The sequence below is a fragment of the Mya arenaria genome, chromosome 13, assembly GCF_026914265.1.
Source record: "Mya arenaria isolate MELC-2E11 chromosome 13, ASM2691426v1".
NCBI classification, from domain to species: domain Eukaryota; kingdom Metazoa; phylum Mollusca; class Bivalvia; order Myida; family Myidae; genus Mya; species Mya arenaria.
In genome coordinates, this window is record NC_069134.1 from 33856296 (window position 1) to 33873151 (window position 16856).

At 33.5% G+C, this 16856-nt stretch overlaps 1 protein-coding gene across 1 annotated transcript; it reads left to right on the top strand.

The window, feature by feature from the left end:
- Positions 1–672: 672 nt before the first annotated feature.
- Positions 673–13644, top strand: LOC128212930 (eukaryotic translation initiation factor 2D-like). Its single transcript, XM_052918335.1, has 15 exons — positions 673–917; positions 1582–1778; positions 2036–2119; positions 2533–2635; positions 3196–3303; positions 4827–5263; positions 5777–5894; positions 6993–7038; positions 7281–7384; positions 7850–7987; positions 8663–8752; positions 9201–9293; positions 11228–11348; positions 11908–12082; positions 13219–13644. Exons 1-15 carry the CDS (start codon positions 862–864, stop codon positions 13284–13286), a joined length of 1938 nt encoding a protein of 645 aa, XP_052774295.1. The 5' UTR covers positions 673–861; the 3' UTR covers positions 13287–13644.
- The last annotated feature ends 3212 nt before the right edge of the window (positions 13645–16856 follow it).

Below are 16856 nucleotides of genomic sequence, written 5' to 3' on the forward strand. Positions count from 1 at the left end.
ACTTTGTTCTGTATAGTATATTATACAGAACTAAGTGCATATTTATAAAAAAAAATATTTTTCAATATCTTTTCACAAATTTTGGTATTATAACTTTTAGTTCGGAATTATAAGATTTTTTTGAAATTTAAAAAAAAAATGATTGAGTTTGGAAATCCGGTGCCAGTGGGAAGAGCATAGACAAACTACCGCTGAAGAATTAAGTGCCTTCGTCGAAAATACAGAACGATTTTCAAGTTGACTCCGCAATGTGATGTCACTAAAACAAATGTACCTATGAGTAGGGAATGAAAATCGGACCAAAGTCATAATCGATCATCGAAAATAATCGGACGAGTCATTTCGATCAATAATCGATTATATAATCGAAACGGAACAAGTGAATATATTACAATTATATGCAAAACTATATTGGTTTGTACATACATGTCTTTAAATGAATACACATATTACAATCAGCTATGTTCTATATGTTGTTTTGTCATACATTCCAGGTTACAATTGATAATTTAGTAAAATGTTTTAGGAGATAACTTAATTCTAAAATAATTGAGAATAAATTGCCGTATAACCCCGTATAAGTCCGTACCGTTTCCCTTTTTAAAGAAAATCAGTACATACACAACACGATTACTTTCCTTTGCCGTACATAAGCGATAATCGATTATGGAATAATGAAATCGATTATAGCCGACCTCGGACACAAATAATCGACTTTCGACAATACTCGATCATCGTTTCATCTCTACCTGTGAGACTTTATTTGTTGACATTTATTGATGAACGAGTCCTACCGGAAGTTATTGCGGCTAATTGAAGGCAAGACGGAGACCAACAACAAGTAATATATTACACAAAATAATGTTTAAAAAGCCGTTTAGAGTGAAGTCTCAGACTTCGATGAAAGGTTCAGACAGGTGAGAATAATTCATATAATCAGAATATGGTATGAGTACAAGGTAATATTGAACATACGGTTTTACAAAATATGCATGTTTTCCGGACGGCGCATTTCGGATGTCACTATTTGAATAGTTGTTTCCGGGATTATTCCTGAAATCAGGATTGAGAGCTTTAAACTTCAGACAAAAATGCAGTTTTTAAGTGTTTTTTCTCCCACATTTGCATCAAGAACAGTCGAAAGTACTATGTAATAAATTTAATTTATAAATCATTTTGGAAAATGGGTCCAAGCCCCTTACCCTGTTTTGGGCATGAATCTCTCATCCGTAAACAAAACCAATGCATTTTTTTGAGAATTCAAGATTCAAGCTTCTAGATAGCCCTTCTGCCATTGAAATTTGACTTTTTGATGAACAAGCCCGAATTCTTATACTATTGCTTGGCATTACATTTTTTACCAAACGGGCTTGTGTTAATTTCGACCACTGGTCCTTTCATCTTTGGTTTGATTCTCATCCTGAGTTTCATTGATGGTTAAGTTAAATATAATGCAGATTTTAAAAGCTGTCTGTGAAAGGTCTTTTGAAGTTTTTTTTATCAGCATAAATATACATTTAAAATCAAACCTTTAGTTCAACGGTGAAATTTTACTTTTAAAATATATCTTTATTTGGTTAGGAAAAAGCTCAGAGTGGATATCCAAAAGGTCTTCACTGGTTTAAGCCCGGAAGAGGTTTCAGAGATAATTCCGAATAAGGAAGATGTCACTGTTACAAAGATCTACACCAATTCCGGAGACAATGCTTTCATCTACAGTGTGAATAAACAACCATATTTCTTTGAAATTGATAAACAGAAAGTTCTGTTTCCAACAGGTATGAATGAACTTTTAAGTATTCATTTGAAATACTTCAATATATAAAAAAACAGGTTTTATGAGGATAAATCCACCATTTAATGCAGAAATCTGTAAATTGCATTATAAACTCACCGATTTGAAAGCACACACAGTTATCAGTATAATAAATCAAACAATATACAAACCTTATATCATTAAAATTATCAAACATCAAAGAATAAATGTTCACTCTTGTATTCGTCTTACCGGTACATATCCATATTGTCTTTCCAGTGTACTTGCTGTGGAGATTTCCTGACTTGGCAGAGAGGTTTACAACATGGCCTCCTGTCTTTAAAAGAATGGTCGATGGGGCGGGTAAAACACTTTAAGTATTCATTAAAAATGTTGTGTGTTCATGCTGTATGATATTCTGTGTGAGGGAGAGCAAGGCAAGCATATTCCATTTGAAATTATTAAAATAATCTGCAGCTGAGTGTTTATTGATACAGAAAATACATGGCAATATACCCTTGAATCGAAGAATAGTCAGTAATTTTTATTCGTAAACCATCAGTTTAATTAGTTGTGAGGTTATCCAATGGAATGATCCACGATGTCACATGAATAAGAAAATTGAAATTGGAAATAAATGATAGGACATGTAACATTGGTGGCTGATTGGCTGAAACGGAACTAACTAACTATTAATTTTGTCTTCAACCTGTTCTGCGAGTATCTTAATCATTGGTGTGAACAACTTGACTTAAGAAATGCTCTTTGAATTTCAGACCTGATGCTGCCAGGTATTGTATTGAGGCAGCAAGTCACGCCATCCACATTCAGACATGTTCAGAAAGGACAAGTTTGCTCCGTCAATATCGTTGGAAACAGGTAGTGTTTTCAGATTTAGATGACCTTTAAAGATCATTTTTTTAATTATATAAGTGTATTATTAACTTTAATGTAAACTGCAATTATGATACCATTTTGAATACTGTATAGAATTGTTAAAAAGGAAAAGTAAACTCTACATATGAAAAGTCACACTGAATATCACTGCATTGCTAACATAAGATGGAGCGGTATAATCAATTTTATACGAAACATGATGGGAACAAACAATAAGATAAAAGCAAACATGATATGTGTATCTTATCACAGGATGAAAGCAAGATTTTTTTCTTGTTTATCTATTCAGTACTGGATTGCTCGCCAAGGTGATTGGTTAACATTTTGTGTTTATTGTTTTGGTAATATTAAAATTTTCTGGTTTCCATAATGGAATTTTTGTTATGGTGTTGTGACCACTTTACTTGGCATTAAAATCACTTTTATTACAAATCTGACTACAATAATTGCAAACCATAAATTTAATTGTTCAGCTAATTATTGGTGAGATTTTGTTCTATAAAATTAGAATTACATTGTATGAAAGTGTTTCCATATTCTAGGTGTCCAGTGGTAGTCGGACAGACACTGATGTCTGGCAGTGATTTCTTCGACTCTGGTATGAAAGGGAAAGGCATACATCCAGTGCATATGCTTGGGGATGAACTCTGGTAAGCAATCTTAAAGTGACTAGACATCAGATGATACACTTGCAAGAAAAAAGAAAATTGTCAAAAACTTACATAAAATTGACATCCTTGTGTACAAGGCATTGAATCTTACTTAATGAAGTATCACATCGCTTACGACATATGTATTCATTTGCAGTTTTTGGCCATTTTTCCAATTAGAAATTTACAAGAGTTGTCTACCACGTAAATCCCAGCAAGTTTGAAAATAGCATCAGTATATTTATCTGTACTAATTAACAGATATGATTTAAACTGGGAAACCATTATAAATTATGCTATTTTAATATGGGAAAACACAGATGAGACTGCAACATGATATTAGTGTTCATTATTTTAACCATGTAAAGTGATGTGTATTATCGGCATCCTTCTAGGTTGCATTGACAACTCTAGGCTTGTTTTGAGGAAATACTATATTTCCCGACTTTTACACCATCTAGTGTCTAGCCCCATCAATGGCATTGATGTCTTCTTTGAAAGATTTTGTGTGGCAGTTAAACATTTTGCATATAATTCATGGTTGGTTGTAGTACAAATCGTTTTCGTCGTAGCAGCAATTTTTCTACGTTTACATCCATATCTTAATATTTTTCTGTTTGCTTTTTAAACAAATCATTGGTTTGAAGCCATGTGATATGCAAAACTAATATGTTCAGGTGATCTTCAAAAGAACCATCACATTTTTAGAGATGAACTACATCAAACATTTATATTCCTAAGCTAGAAATTTAGTGTGTTTTCCAAAAAGGACAGTTTTCGTGGGTGCTAAAACTGGTGGATTTTCATTTTGTCTTAACAAAAAAATCATAGCTGCGATCCTATATTTTCTACAAAATCACAACGCACCGATCTCGTCCTATGTATCATTTACGTCACAGTTTATGACCCTTACTAGAATGGGGCAATATGTTAGTTAGTGCAGATTGCCATATTAATAATCGCTTGATCAGTAATTTAAGGGTCATAAAAAAGATTGAATTTCAATAAAGTGTTTTTGTTAACTGTAAAAACACAGTAATGGTGTTTGACTTTGAATTAACAATCATAGAAGATACCAGTAACCAGATACAGGAAGGCTGGAAGAGAAACATTTAGTGCGACAACATGTACTGTAAATGTGCCCATGTACTGTTCTCTTGTTCATAGTGCTTAATATTGTATTCCTTGGTGATAATTATTCATGTTAATGTTTACCTCATATCATTCCAATATTTATTTTATCTTAATTTCGTTCATTTGATCATTATCTTATGTTGACTCATTATCTGTGCATTTAATATAAATGCACCAAAAAATAAAAAAAATAAAATATTTGATCAAAGAAACAAGAATCAAAGCTCAAAGTTTTGTTGGGATCTTAAAACCATGAATAATCCATCCCACGAAATCAACGAAAATTAATGTCCCACAAATATTTAGGATTTTACAGTATTGTATTCAGTCAGTTATAGTTTTACACAGTACATTACTGATGAAAGCAGGTATTGACATCTCTGTTACAGGAGTTTTGGTGACAAGTCTTCTCCTCCCAGTATTGAAGATGACCCTCTACCATCAGAATATATGGAGGAAGATGGCCAGCAGTCAGGAGATCTGAGAGAAAATGGTGCTATACCAACAAGTACAGACTGGTTTGAAGCAACATCTGATGGAAACAAGCAAGAAATGGATGAAAATAGTGCAATAAATAAGGACAACGCAAGCGGAGATATGGAATCAGGGGATGGAGTAGGAGATAACACAAAACATAAAGATGATAATGTGAAAGCTACATCTGAGAATGACAATTACATGAAAGACTTAACAGGCCCTGGAACTGTGACCCAGGATGGGGCTGACAATGGGGAAGGGGCAAGTGCTCCTGGGGATGGGGCAGAGGATGGAGGTGTGGAATTGGAGAATCTCCAAATACAGGAGGAAAGTACACAGCTTACACCTGGTGAGTGGTTGTTTTTGAATTTTTGACATGCTTTTTTGAGAATGACAGTAATTTCGAGAATGACAGTAATTAATAACAAATGTTATCATTATTCTAAGATTCAGCAAAAAATATGTAATATTAATTGTGTAGCCTTGTTATAAATCTTTTTAATATATTATGCTTTCTGGTGATTTATAGAGATTTATCAGTAAAATAAAGATACATATATATATTTCATTGTTTCAAACTCTGCCATTCGTGAAATATAGATTTTGGTGCTCACTCGGTGAAAGACATTACGATTTTACACTGAAAAAACAATTATCCTCTATATCAGATTTTAGAAAATCTGTGCTGCAGAGCACTTTGGGATAGACTGTACTTTATTGTATTACCAAAATATGTGTACATCTGAAGTTTTACTTGTTTTGTTAAAGTGTAGGACACAGAAGTCTCAGCCATGTTCATTAACAATTCTTCACTGCTTTGACACTAATTAAATGTGTTTTGTATATTTCTATGTCCATCTAGGTGAGATGGATGACCTTCTACAGTTCTGTTTCCTGTGCGCCCTTAAGGCTTCATTAAAGAAGTCAGATCTGCCCATCCCCACTGGAACCTTTTACAAAGCTCACATGCTCAAATACAGGTGCATGATTGAATAAGATAACTTAGTCGTAAACTTATGCTGCTTAAGAGTCCCCGTCATGTTACGGGCAGAACCTATGCGATGAATGTTCTTAAGATGTATTTATTGATATGCATTTACGCTGAAAATGAAGTTACGCATAGAAAGTTCAGGGATGTGATTTGTCCGCGGATTCGCGGAATTCCGCAGGTCAAATGGCCCCATGGACCCCCCCCCATTTTTTTTTTTTTTTTTTTTTTTAGCTGATTAAAAAAGATACTAGTGTGATTTTAGTTGTTAGTGTTGATATCCCAGTTTGCTTCAAATTTAAAGTCAGAAGAACCCTCAAAAGAGCTTCTAAAAAGCCAGTTTTTCTTCTACGGCAGTGTGCTTTTGACCCCAAAAATGCCCCAAGAACCCATGGACGATATGGTTTCAGCCCTCCAGCTGCCAGGTCAATCACATCCCTGAAGTTACAATCTTAAGCCTTAGGATCTTTATTGAAGCCGGGGCATGGTTGTCAGTGTATTGATATACTTTCTAGGTTGAAGAGTTCTTTCAATACTTAAGTTCGGCCAGCAGAACAGATTAAACTATACTATTTTTGTTCATGAATAGTTTATCTAAAATAACTCTTGTGATGGTAATTTCTAGCTACTAAAGGAAACAAATCCAGGCATTGTAATGGTTTGGGTGTTGTTGTTGTTGCTGTCATGTGAATGTAAAAACATTAACCTAGACCATCATTAAAACCCCCCCATTTTAGATGAAACTTGCTAGTACTGTTACTAGTACAGAAGACAAGACACACATGTAAAGCAAGGCCCATAACTCTGGCTTTAATCATTGTTGAGATGTGCAACCTTTGCAACTCAAGAAACAACGGACCAGCATTAGTGCTGGCTCTGCACACTCTGGTGTAATATTGAGGGTAGAAAACCCCCATTATATTACAAAGGATCGGCATTTAGAAATGGATTAATACTGGGCAAAGATGCCGTGTAAAAACAAGAATGAATTTTGAATTGATATGTTTGCCTATATTCTTATAATTTTGTAATAATTTCCAAAAACACTGAATATCAAAAAAAAATTTTTTTATATAGATTTACTTTTCAGTCCAAAGGCCACACAGATGGATGTCAAGAAGTCTTCATTTAAGAAGGTATATTTTCTTTCATAATTAGTGTTGGTTTTGATTATTATTATGATGAACATGTGGTGGAAGTTACTATGAACAGATGATACATTTGCACAAGTTCTAGTAAGATCTGAGAAAACATTGTAAGTTTTATTGTTAATTACTCACTTTTGACTTACTTATATAATAAACCATGATGATTCATTTTGAAAGATTCATTGTAACACATATATATGCATTAAGTTCATATATTGATGTATTTCCAGTTATCTAAGTTCCTGCAGACCCAAGCGAAATGTGGAATCATCAAGGTGAAGGAGCTGACTAAAGGTGTTGAAAATATCATGGAAGTGGATCGCTCACATGAAATGTAAGATTTATACAAGGTTCATTGATTTTAAAGACATAATATTAGAAATCTTACAAAAAAGTGCTTATTCAAAATAAAGTTTATGAAAACGATGTTTTGACCATCCTTGCATTCATCAGTTTGTTGATAGAAATTATGAATTGTCTTGTATGTATTATAAATACCTTAACATGGTCATTGGTATTGACTAAATGTATTTGAAAACATTCTTGGATTGATCTTTTAAAGTTAAGTAGCAAAATCGGATTAATTTAATTGGGTAGTAAAATTAACTTACAGAAACACTGAAGTCTGTCTAAGGATGGGATTTAAGTATTGCAGTAGTAAGCATTTCACCTTCCATAGATAGATGATTTTCTGCCTCTGTTTTGTCAATATCTTTCCGACCATTGCTAGATTTATTGCTATTTTTATCAAAAAATTAAAAAAGAATTTTACAAAAATGCTATAAATTTGCAACTACAGGTTTCGTGGCCTTGAAGTGCCAGAGATAGTTGAAGAGCCAACAGAATCCACACAGGATGGTTTTACCCCACCCACCATCACAGAAATGTTTGCTGTCACCTCGAATGTGTTGCCTCTGTTTAAACCAATGGGATACAGGTGATGAAAGTGATAATAGTCAATGGATTTGGGGATGAGAATTATTGCAGATTCAGCTTTATTCCATATGAAAATCAGTCATACTTACTGTTCAAATTATGCAACTTGCAAGTTCCAAATGCTATCCTTTTTATCATAAGAATGCAACGTTAATGTGAATTTGAAAGCAAGCCTGAGAATCTTTAATAAATCTTGGTGAGGAACCAAGAGGAATGGTTAATTATAAACAATTATGCAGAAAATGGAAATGTGTTGACTAAAAGACCCTGTCTTACTCTCATATACAAAAAATAGTCAAAATGTCCTAAGCCAACATCAGGTTTCATTTTATTAACATTACACTAGCAATAAACTTGTGAGATGAAAGTAATGTTTGTATATTCTAGTACCATCTATAGGTTTATCAGTTACTGTTATAAAACTTGTAAATGTATTGAAAAAACATTATTCTTAGGTTATGACAGGCACTATTGGTTACAGTGTAGGGCCACTCAAAAGATTATTTTGATTCGTTTTTTATTGCATGTAAATATATTTGTAAAAAAAGTAAAATAACACAAGTCGTTTAAATCTCTTCAGCCTTTCAACACTTTCAGTGCTCTCATTTACATGTACTTTTTTCTTACCACAATATTATTTCCACTACTAGAAAACATTTCCTTCTCTTTTTCATAGCAAAAGCAGCCCTTTGACAAGCAGTGATGCAAGAAAAGTGATAACTGAGTATGTTAAACAGCTGGACAACCAGGGTGGAAATGACAAAAGGTTTGGGTTTTTTTTCTCTTTTTTTCTTAGTTTACTTGTATATACTATTCTGTATCCCGTATAACAGGATCAACTGAAGCACTCTATTTCTGTGCCGCTATATATTTTGTGTAATGTTTTCCTTTGATAATCGAGACCTTTCAAAATAAATTATTTTAAAGAGAATCGTGATATAACTCACGTTAAAGAAAGGAATTTTGCTGAAAGATACTAAACATGTAAAGCTCAAGATTTTTTTTAGTTTTGATGAAACATTTATGATATGCACTGTTCTGTTCTGTCAAGCAAAATATTTTGATAGAAAGAATAAGAACTATTTTTCATTGAATTGTCATTCCCCATTAAAAAGATAATAAAGTTATTTTTAAAAGAGTGAAATATGCAGGAGTTTATATATCACCCAGAAAGTTAAGGATTACAGTAACTGTTACTTACCTATATTTCTCAGTGCCGTATTGCTGGACCCTATTCTAGCCTCAATATGCTTGACGTCTGCTGAGGGAGACAAGTCCACACTGCAATGGGAGGAACTCTTTACCAGGTGAGATGGAGGTGACACACACATGATTAGTTTGTGGCTCATTAGTGGTTTAATAGTAGGACATATGTGTCAACCCAAGGGTGGTGGGTTCGACCACTAAACATGTGTACCACCTTCCATGAAGAACGTTAAACGGGGTATCCATTGACAAAAGTTCTGGGGCATATTAAAGAACCGTGGCAGCTATCACTAGAGAAAGTTCACTATGCAAGACTGAGAATATTGATACTTTTTACCTGGCTGACGCCCAAGTTGCCCTGTAAAATAAATTTACCCTCCATGACTGGTTCCTAAGTATAGTAAGTGTTTTTAATTTGCCATGTGTTATTGCTGTACTCTATTCTGTCCTCAATGCTGAAAGTGTATTGTCCATGCTGAAATTGATTTGAACTCTTCCAGGCCCCATTTTCTGGAAACTTGTTATAACAGGATTAAGCTAACCTCACTATTTTTGTTTTTCAATAATTTGCGTACTATTAACTTCATCAAGAGTTTTTATACTTTTAATAGACAGGAATTATCTTTATGAACTTATTATCATACGATAATCACAATAAATCATTATCAAAATTCAGTTTAAGTATGTATTTTGGCTAATTGAAATAAGCTGTAAAGACTGTTAAGCTTAAGGAGTTTTGAGAAATTGGGGCCAGGAAGATGTAAAATCATGCTTATGTATTTGTCTGTGACCTCAACCTTCAAAGTGGAACACACATTCTTTACTGTAGAGCTAACTTAAAATGCCCATTAGCTGCAGTTTTGATGAAATCAAATATATAAAAAATGTGCTAAGACACACTATATAGGTTGAAAGCATTTTTTTGAATTTAATATGTTATCATGGTAAACTCATTTGACTTGAATAATTAAAACCAAAATGCATATGAATTATTTTAGGGACACGTTAAAAGATATTTTCATTTTATCTAAATTCGTTACTTTTTAAAAAGTTTAGGGAAAACGTCCAAGAGGTCTAAAGCTTACAGCCATAATTTCTTTGTTTATTTATAAAATGAAAAACAAATACATTGTCCCAAAACAAATATTGAGGCTTTAAACTAAAACCGTGTTGCCTTAATACTTTTATGAGGTACCATGAGGGATCTCAAGAAGTTAAAAATTACACTCTTGTGATTGGTTGCCTGTTTTTATGAGGAATCATGGGGGATCTCAAGTAGAAAATTCAACAAATTACACCATTGTGATTGGTTGCCTGTTTTTATGAGGAATCATGGGGGATCTCAAGTAGAAAATTCAACAAATTACACCATTGGTCTGGTGTATGATCATGGGTCTTTTATCTATCTCTTGGCCTTGACAAGTACATTATTTGGTCAATGGTCAAAGTCACCTTATACCTTTAAAGATGCACTCTTATTCCCAAATAAGATTACCAAAATTAATAAAGTTGTTATAATTTATCAAAAGGATGAATAAATGTCGAAAACAATGGTTTTTATGAAGGATACCAAGTTTAATTTGAAATAAATGAGCATAAAACACGGTATTTCTACCTTATGAGACTATAGTAGATTACAGTAAATCTTTTAGCATGCACCAATCATTTAATATTTGTTGCTCTTTCTGCTATTAAATACACGGTTACAATCTTGTTATCAGTAATTAATATTTTCCATAGATGCATTATTTAGCAAGTAGTTAAAGGTATATCAGTCAAAATTGATATTTGTTATACATGTGTATGCATTGATTTTGAATAAGAGTGACACTTTAAATAAATACTGTCAATAAGTATAGTATGATCTGTGATGATGAAAAATAGCCATTGGTCTGCCCCTTTGACCGGAAGTTGATCTAACATAGCCATTGGTCAGGCTCTTGATCAAAAGTTGATCCAATGATGGGCATTTGTGACCATGTATTGAGTTTAATAGATTACTGTGTTTAATAGTTTTGTTCATGTTTTTTCTTAGGATACTCAACAAGATGTCGCCCGTATTCCAGCTCTCTTTTCCAGACCGACCTCCCATCTTAAAGAAAGGAAGCATCGATCCCATAAAAATAGATGTGGTACAGAGGGCCTCTAGTAAAAGGGTTTGTGTTTTGTCCATCTATACATTATTGTTTAGCTTTTAAGATTTTTCTAAGAAAAAAGGTCAAGGTATTGTTATAGCCTTGAGTATACAGTCAAACCCCGTTGGCTCGAACGCTCAATTTCTGAGGCTCGAGATATTTCTGCCGGTCCCTGGGAGTTTGAGCCAATGTGGTTCGACTGTAATTTTAAAACCAATCAAGATATTCAATAAAACTTGGTACAAATCAGTGTGGTTTTTTTTACCCTTTTTGGGCCGAAATTTAGTCCCATTTCCCTCCTGATTAAGTAAATATTTTTCCCTTGCCTAGGTAAAAAAATCCTTTTTGAGGAGCATAGACATTAAGCAATTGCAGAAATAAAGTGCCATTCATGATTATGTCCATAGGTTGGTTTGAAAACAAGTTGAACATTAAAATTATGAATCATAATTGTATTATTCCCAGTTTTGCCAAAACAGTTTCTTTTTGTCCTTTAATTCAGGATTTAGATACATGTACATTTATGTATGGTTAAAAGTACATTAAATTCCTAAAGAGTGTTTCCTACTTATAATTATAGGTTACGATCATTGAGAACCTTGATGTATACGGCATCGATGCAGGGGAATTTGGTCACCGTGTTCAGGTGAAGGTCGCCTGTAGCGCCTCTGTGACTCCTTCACAACAGAAGGGCAAGGGGCCACAAGTGATTGTCCAGGGCAACCAGATAAACTGTGTGGCAGATTTGCTTACAAGTACGTGGGGAAGAGCACTGTCTTATATTTCCTGAAGAAGATTAATTAATACAGTAAAAATGCAGTTGTTCGAACAGGCGGTTGTTCGAGAACCGGCGGTCCCTCGAGGTCAAAGCTTATTCCCAAACATCTTTCCTTCTATTTTTATATAAAATATACTGACGCTGCATCAAAACCTAAGTAAGTTGAGGAGTCAAGCACAATAACCGGTCCCAAATGTATAAATAAAGTCGTCATGATTTTAAACACACACATGTAGATACAAGGGTTCTGTAGGTAAATACCTGCACATACCCAAACCTAAAATGCAACATACAAGACAATTATCCAACCATCCTGGCCATACTATGTATAAATACTTTCAGTTCAATGGTACTGAATCAAATGTAATTTTAAGTTAAAATGACACATATATAGGGATTTTTTGTCCAGCATACGGGTCTTCATAACAATTTTGTTTCCATCAATAACTTCTGTTTTACTTTGTGTATAATCTTCACTCTTGGTATGCTAATTGGTCTTGGTCAATAGATGACCTCTAGTGATTTGGGGTCAATGGGTCAAGTGCATGGTGACTTACTAGATAGATCACAGGCATTTCTGATAAATTACTTTTGATTGACTTGACATACAGTTTTCAATCTTGGTATGCAAAGTGGTCATGGCTAGTAAATGACCCATATTGATTGTGGGGCCTAAAGGTCTAAGGTCAAGGTCATGATGAACTTAAAAGTAAAGTAGAAAAGTAATCAATGACTTTTGAACAACTTGGTGTCCAGTCTTCAAACTTTATATGCACATTTGTCATATGCACATTAAACTATGGCCTGTTTATGACCCCTATTGCTTTTTGGGTCAAAGGTCAAGGTGATCTTTACAAAAAAGTCTATGAGTGCTTTTGACAGGCGACATTTGCAGACTTCTAATTAATTAAAACTTCTTTCATTATGTGTAAAATTTGTCTGAAAACTGAATTGAAGATTCAAAATCATAAGTAATAGTATAAGCTTTATAATATAAACAAAGAGAGGTCATTTCTGAAAATGTTTTGAAAAAAGCAATACTGATTTTCGTAAAAAAAATGAAGTTTATAATTGAAAAATTCTAAAACAATGCCTTCTATAAATACATTTCAGATTTATACAAGCTACCAAAGAAGTATATAAGAGGTGCAGAAAAGGCTCCAAAACAGAGAAGAAAATGATGAAACCTCCTTTAGTTGTTATCAAATTGTTGACTAAATGAATTAATTGTAATTGAAATTAAATTATGTAAGTTGCGATTTATTTCCTTGTTGTTGTTTTTTGTTGAAAAGTGTAGTTAATGAAAAACGAAAAAAAATGACATAAAAACCCGTGACTTGTAAATTTTAAGGCTTTATATGTGCAGCACTGTTATTTTGTCTCCTATTTCTTTATTTCACGTGAGAACTGTCTTGCACTTAGCCTCTTGCTTTTCTACATTGTATTTTTCCATGAAAATATTTTCATAATCTTGGTGTTTTCATACACAAACTATATGTTGGTTATATGTCAATCAGTATACAGTATGCAGGAAACTTGGCACACTGTTTTGTAGTTTAACATTTTTTAATTTCAATGATTGTGAAAAAGTTATTATACCATTTAAGTAATTGCCTTGTTGGCTGGATCAGTTACTGAGAAAGCATGTGGTCTAACTAGCTAAGTTTACTTTTTATGTCAATATAGGAGAAAAAAGGGTAATAATATACACCCTAAATGCACCATTTCAGACTATAAATTGTTAAAAAGAAACTGCCAACATTATAAACCAAATAAATAATGGTTCTGAGGGAGGGGTGCAAGTCAAAAGGTTATGCTTATCAGTTATGCCCCCTCTAAGGACAAATCTTGGATCTGCCGCTGGGTCTTGTGTTGTTGGGGAAACCAGAGTTAACCCGGAGGACCTGGTGACCCCAAACCAAACTCGCATGCATCCAGTTATTAACTTTTCTTAATTGTTGTCAGTGCTCAAGCCATGATTTGAAAAATGCAGGGTGCTAGGTCAGAAAGGGCACTTTGATGGGCATTGTTTAAGCTTAATGGGGCACTTGCCAGGGCCAATGTTCAATTCATATTGTGTATTTGTTGTAAATGCTAAGAGTAAAAGTTTATTATTTTTACTGAAGTGTCAAAATTAAGTTTACATGAATTTATTATTTTTATACTGAAAATTGAAAATTGACTGTCAAACAAAAGGGCACAGCCGGGCGTAATAAATAGGCAGCAAGGTCTGGAAAAGGGCAGAAGGTTGCCCCACGCTGATATTTAGGCCTAGCGGGAGCACTGGTAGTGGTGTGATGGGCGAATGCCATGTTACCAAGAAAGTGCAAAACATTCATTCATTTGATAGGATTAAGAAAAATATCCGGGCCCCATTTTCTCGAAACTTCTTAAGTCCCTTATAACAGGATTGAGCTAAACTCACTATTTTTGTTGTTCTATAATATGCGTTATATTTACTTCTTTAAGAGTTTTTAGAAATTATATGAGAAAAATCTGTATGCTAATTAGAAGAAACCATTTTCCATTTATCAAAATCCATTATTAGTATGTATTTTGGCTAATTGAAATAAGCGACTTAAGCCTGTTAAGCTTAAGAAGTTTCGATAAATCGGGCCCTGATAATAATACTTCAATAATCATTAATAAATATTTCAAAATGTATTTCATAATATCTAGTTTGATTATGCTACAATACGTCGAAAACTATTGAAATTACCATGTTCGAGTTCCTCACTAGGACTCTGAAGAAGCCCATAAAGTACGTCTCAAAATTTGCTTTGAAGTGATACTCGTACAGTCGAATCTCGCTATGTCGAACTTTGTTATCTCGATGTGCTGATTATGTCGAAGTTTGTTTTCGAAAATGTTGGGTTAAGTTAGACATATTTTGTGTGTCGGTTATATCGAACTTTCATTATCTCGAAGTATTTCCTGAGGTCCCGACGATTTCGACTTCGCGAGTTTTTATTGTATTTAAAATCAATAATGTATACACGTGTATGACAAACATGACTTTTGAGCGATTAGCCTTTAACTACTCACTTAATGTTGCATTTATGGAAAATATTCATTACTGATCACGAGATTGTAACGCTGTATTTCATAGCTGAAAACGCACAAATTTTAAATGACCGGTGGTCCTAAAAGATTTGTAGTGATCAACTATCGTCTCATAAGGTAGAAATACCGTGTTTTCTACACCTTTCTTTCAAATTAAACTCGGTATCCTTCATAAGAACCTCTGTTTTCGATATTGATTCATCCTTTTCGGTAAATTTAAACAATAGTATTAATTGTACTGCCGCGTTATTTGGGAGTAAAGAGCGCAGCTTTTAACGCATTTCTATTATTTCCAAATAATTTTCAAGAACTCGCAGAGCAGATTTGCATATTTAATAAGTTATATAAAAGACTATACAACAAAAACCATTTCTTCAAATAAATAAATAAATACTATGTCGTCGAAGTTGATCAGTTAAGCTTAAGACACATTTTACGAGTTGACTTTTCTCAACATGTGAAAAGGTTTTCAAACTATATATACAAATATGAGCTCGCCTGTGTATTTATTTCGAGTTATTTTGTAGTGAACCGACTTTTGTGTGAAAAATGAAATGAGGAAACTCTTATCCGACATATGCATTAAATAATTATACGTCGACACAACAGTTTTCAGCATATCTACCTAAAATCTGGGACGATAATACAATACTAGACTGAAGATATCTCTCACAGCTAAAACGAAAACTCATTTTAATTATCGTCCAGATGTTTATGACACCGAAGATAGTGAAACCTACACGTGTTTCTCATCAGGGGTTAATGAAAGACAACGAGTTCAAGGCTATCTACAAAGAAAACACATCATTGCCTGCGTGCGCTCCTGATGATCGCTGATAAACCAGGTTCACTTAGGTTACCTTGGAAACGACATTTCCGGTTTTGTTAGACTGGTACCCTGTTATATTACTTGACTGTTGTATTGAATATGGTATATCAAGGTAGTGGCATGGTTTCCTTGTGTTGTCGATTTTCCCAAACTAGATATTGGTGATAACTTGTTTTCATGATGTTAACATGAAAGATAACTTTGCATTTCTAATTGCGATGGAAATACAGTATGTGTTGCATCGAACCTTTCTGGATTTGAGGGAATCTTTCAAAATACTTTTAAAGTGATATCTTATTCAAAATCAATACATACACATATATAACAAACAAAATTTTTGACTAATAAACCTTTTAACTTCTTACTAAATAATGCATTTATGGAAAATATTAATTACTGATAACAAGATTGTAGCAGTGAATTAAATACCAGAAAGCGCAAAAATATTAGATGATTGGTGAATGCTAAAAGATTTACTGTGGTCTACTACTACTAGTCTCATAAAATAAAAATAAAAATACTGTGTGTTCATTTCTTTCAAGTTAAACTCGGTATCTTTCACAAGAACCATTGTTTTCGACATTTATTCATCTTTTTTGTGATATTAAAATAATAATATTATAAATTGTGGCTAAATCTTAATTGGGAGTAAAAGTGAATCTTTAAGTTGTTTTCACATCGTGTAAATAATTCATGAAACTTATTCGACCTGCACATTGGAGCAAAACGGATATTTACAAATAATCACAGTATCTTATAGCTCTCTCCGGCCTAAGTTAATGGTTCATGGCACCAGACTAAACTGCTTAACACATCGGAAAGCAGCTGATAAGCCCATCACATCTGAACATTTACATCG

Excerpts from the sequence above, each read along its gene's own strand:
- LOC128212930 (XM_052918335.1), top strand. The coding sequence starts at position 862 with ATGTTTAAAAAGCCGTTTAGAGTGAAGTCTCAGACTTCGATGAAAGGT. Across the intron at positions 1,779-2,035 it reads GAAAGTTCTGTTTCCAACAG|TGTACTTGCTGTGGAGATTT; the intron begins GTATGAATGAAC and ends TTGTCTTTCCAG. Across the intron at positions 2,636-3,195 it reads GTCAATATCGTTGGAAACAG|GTGTCCAGTGGTAGTCGGAC; the intron begins GTAGTGTTTTCA and ends TCCATATTCTAG.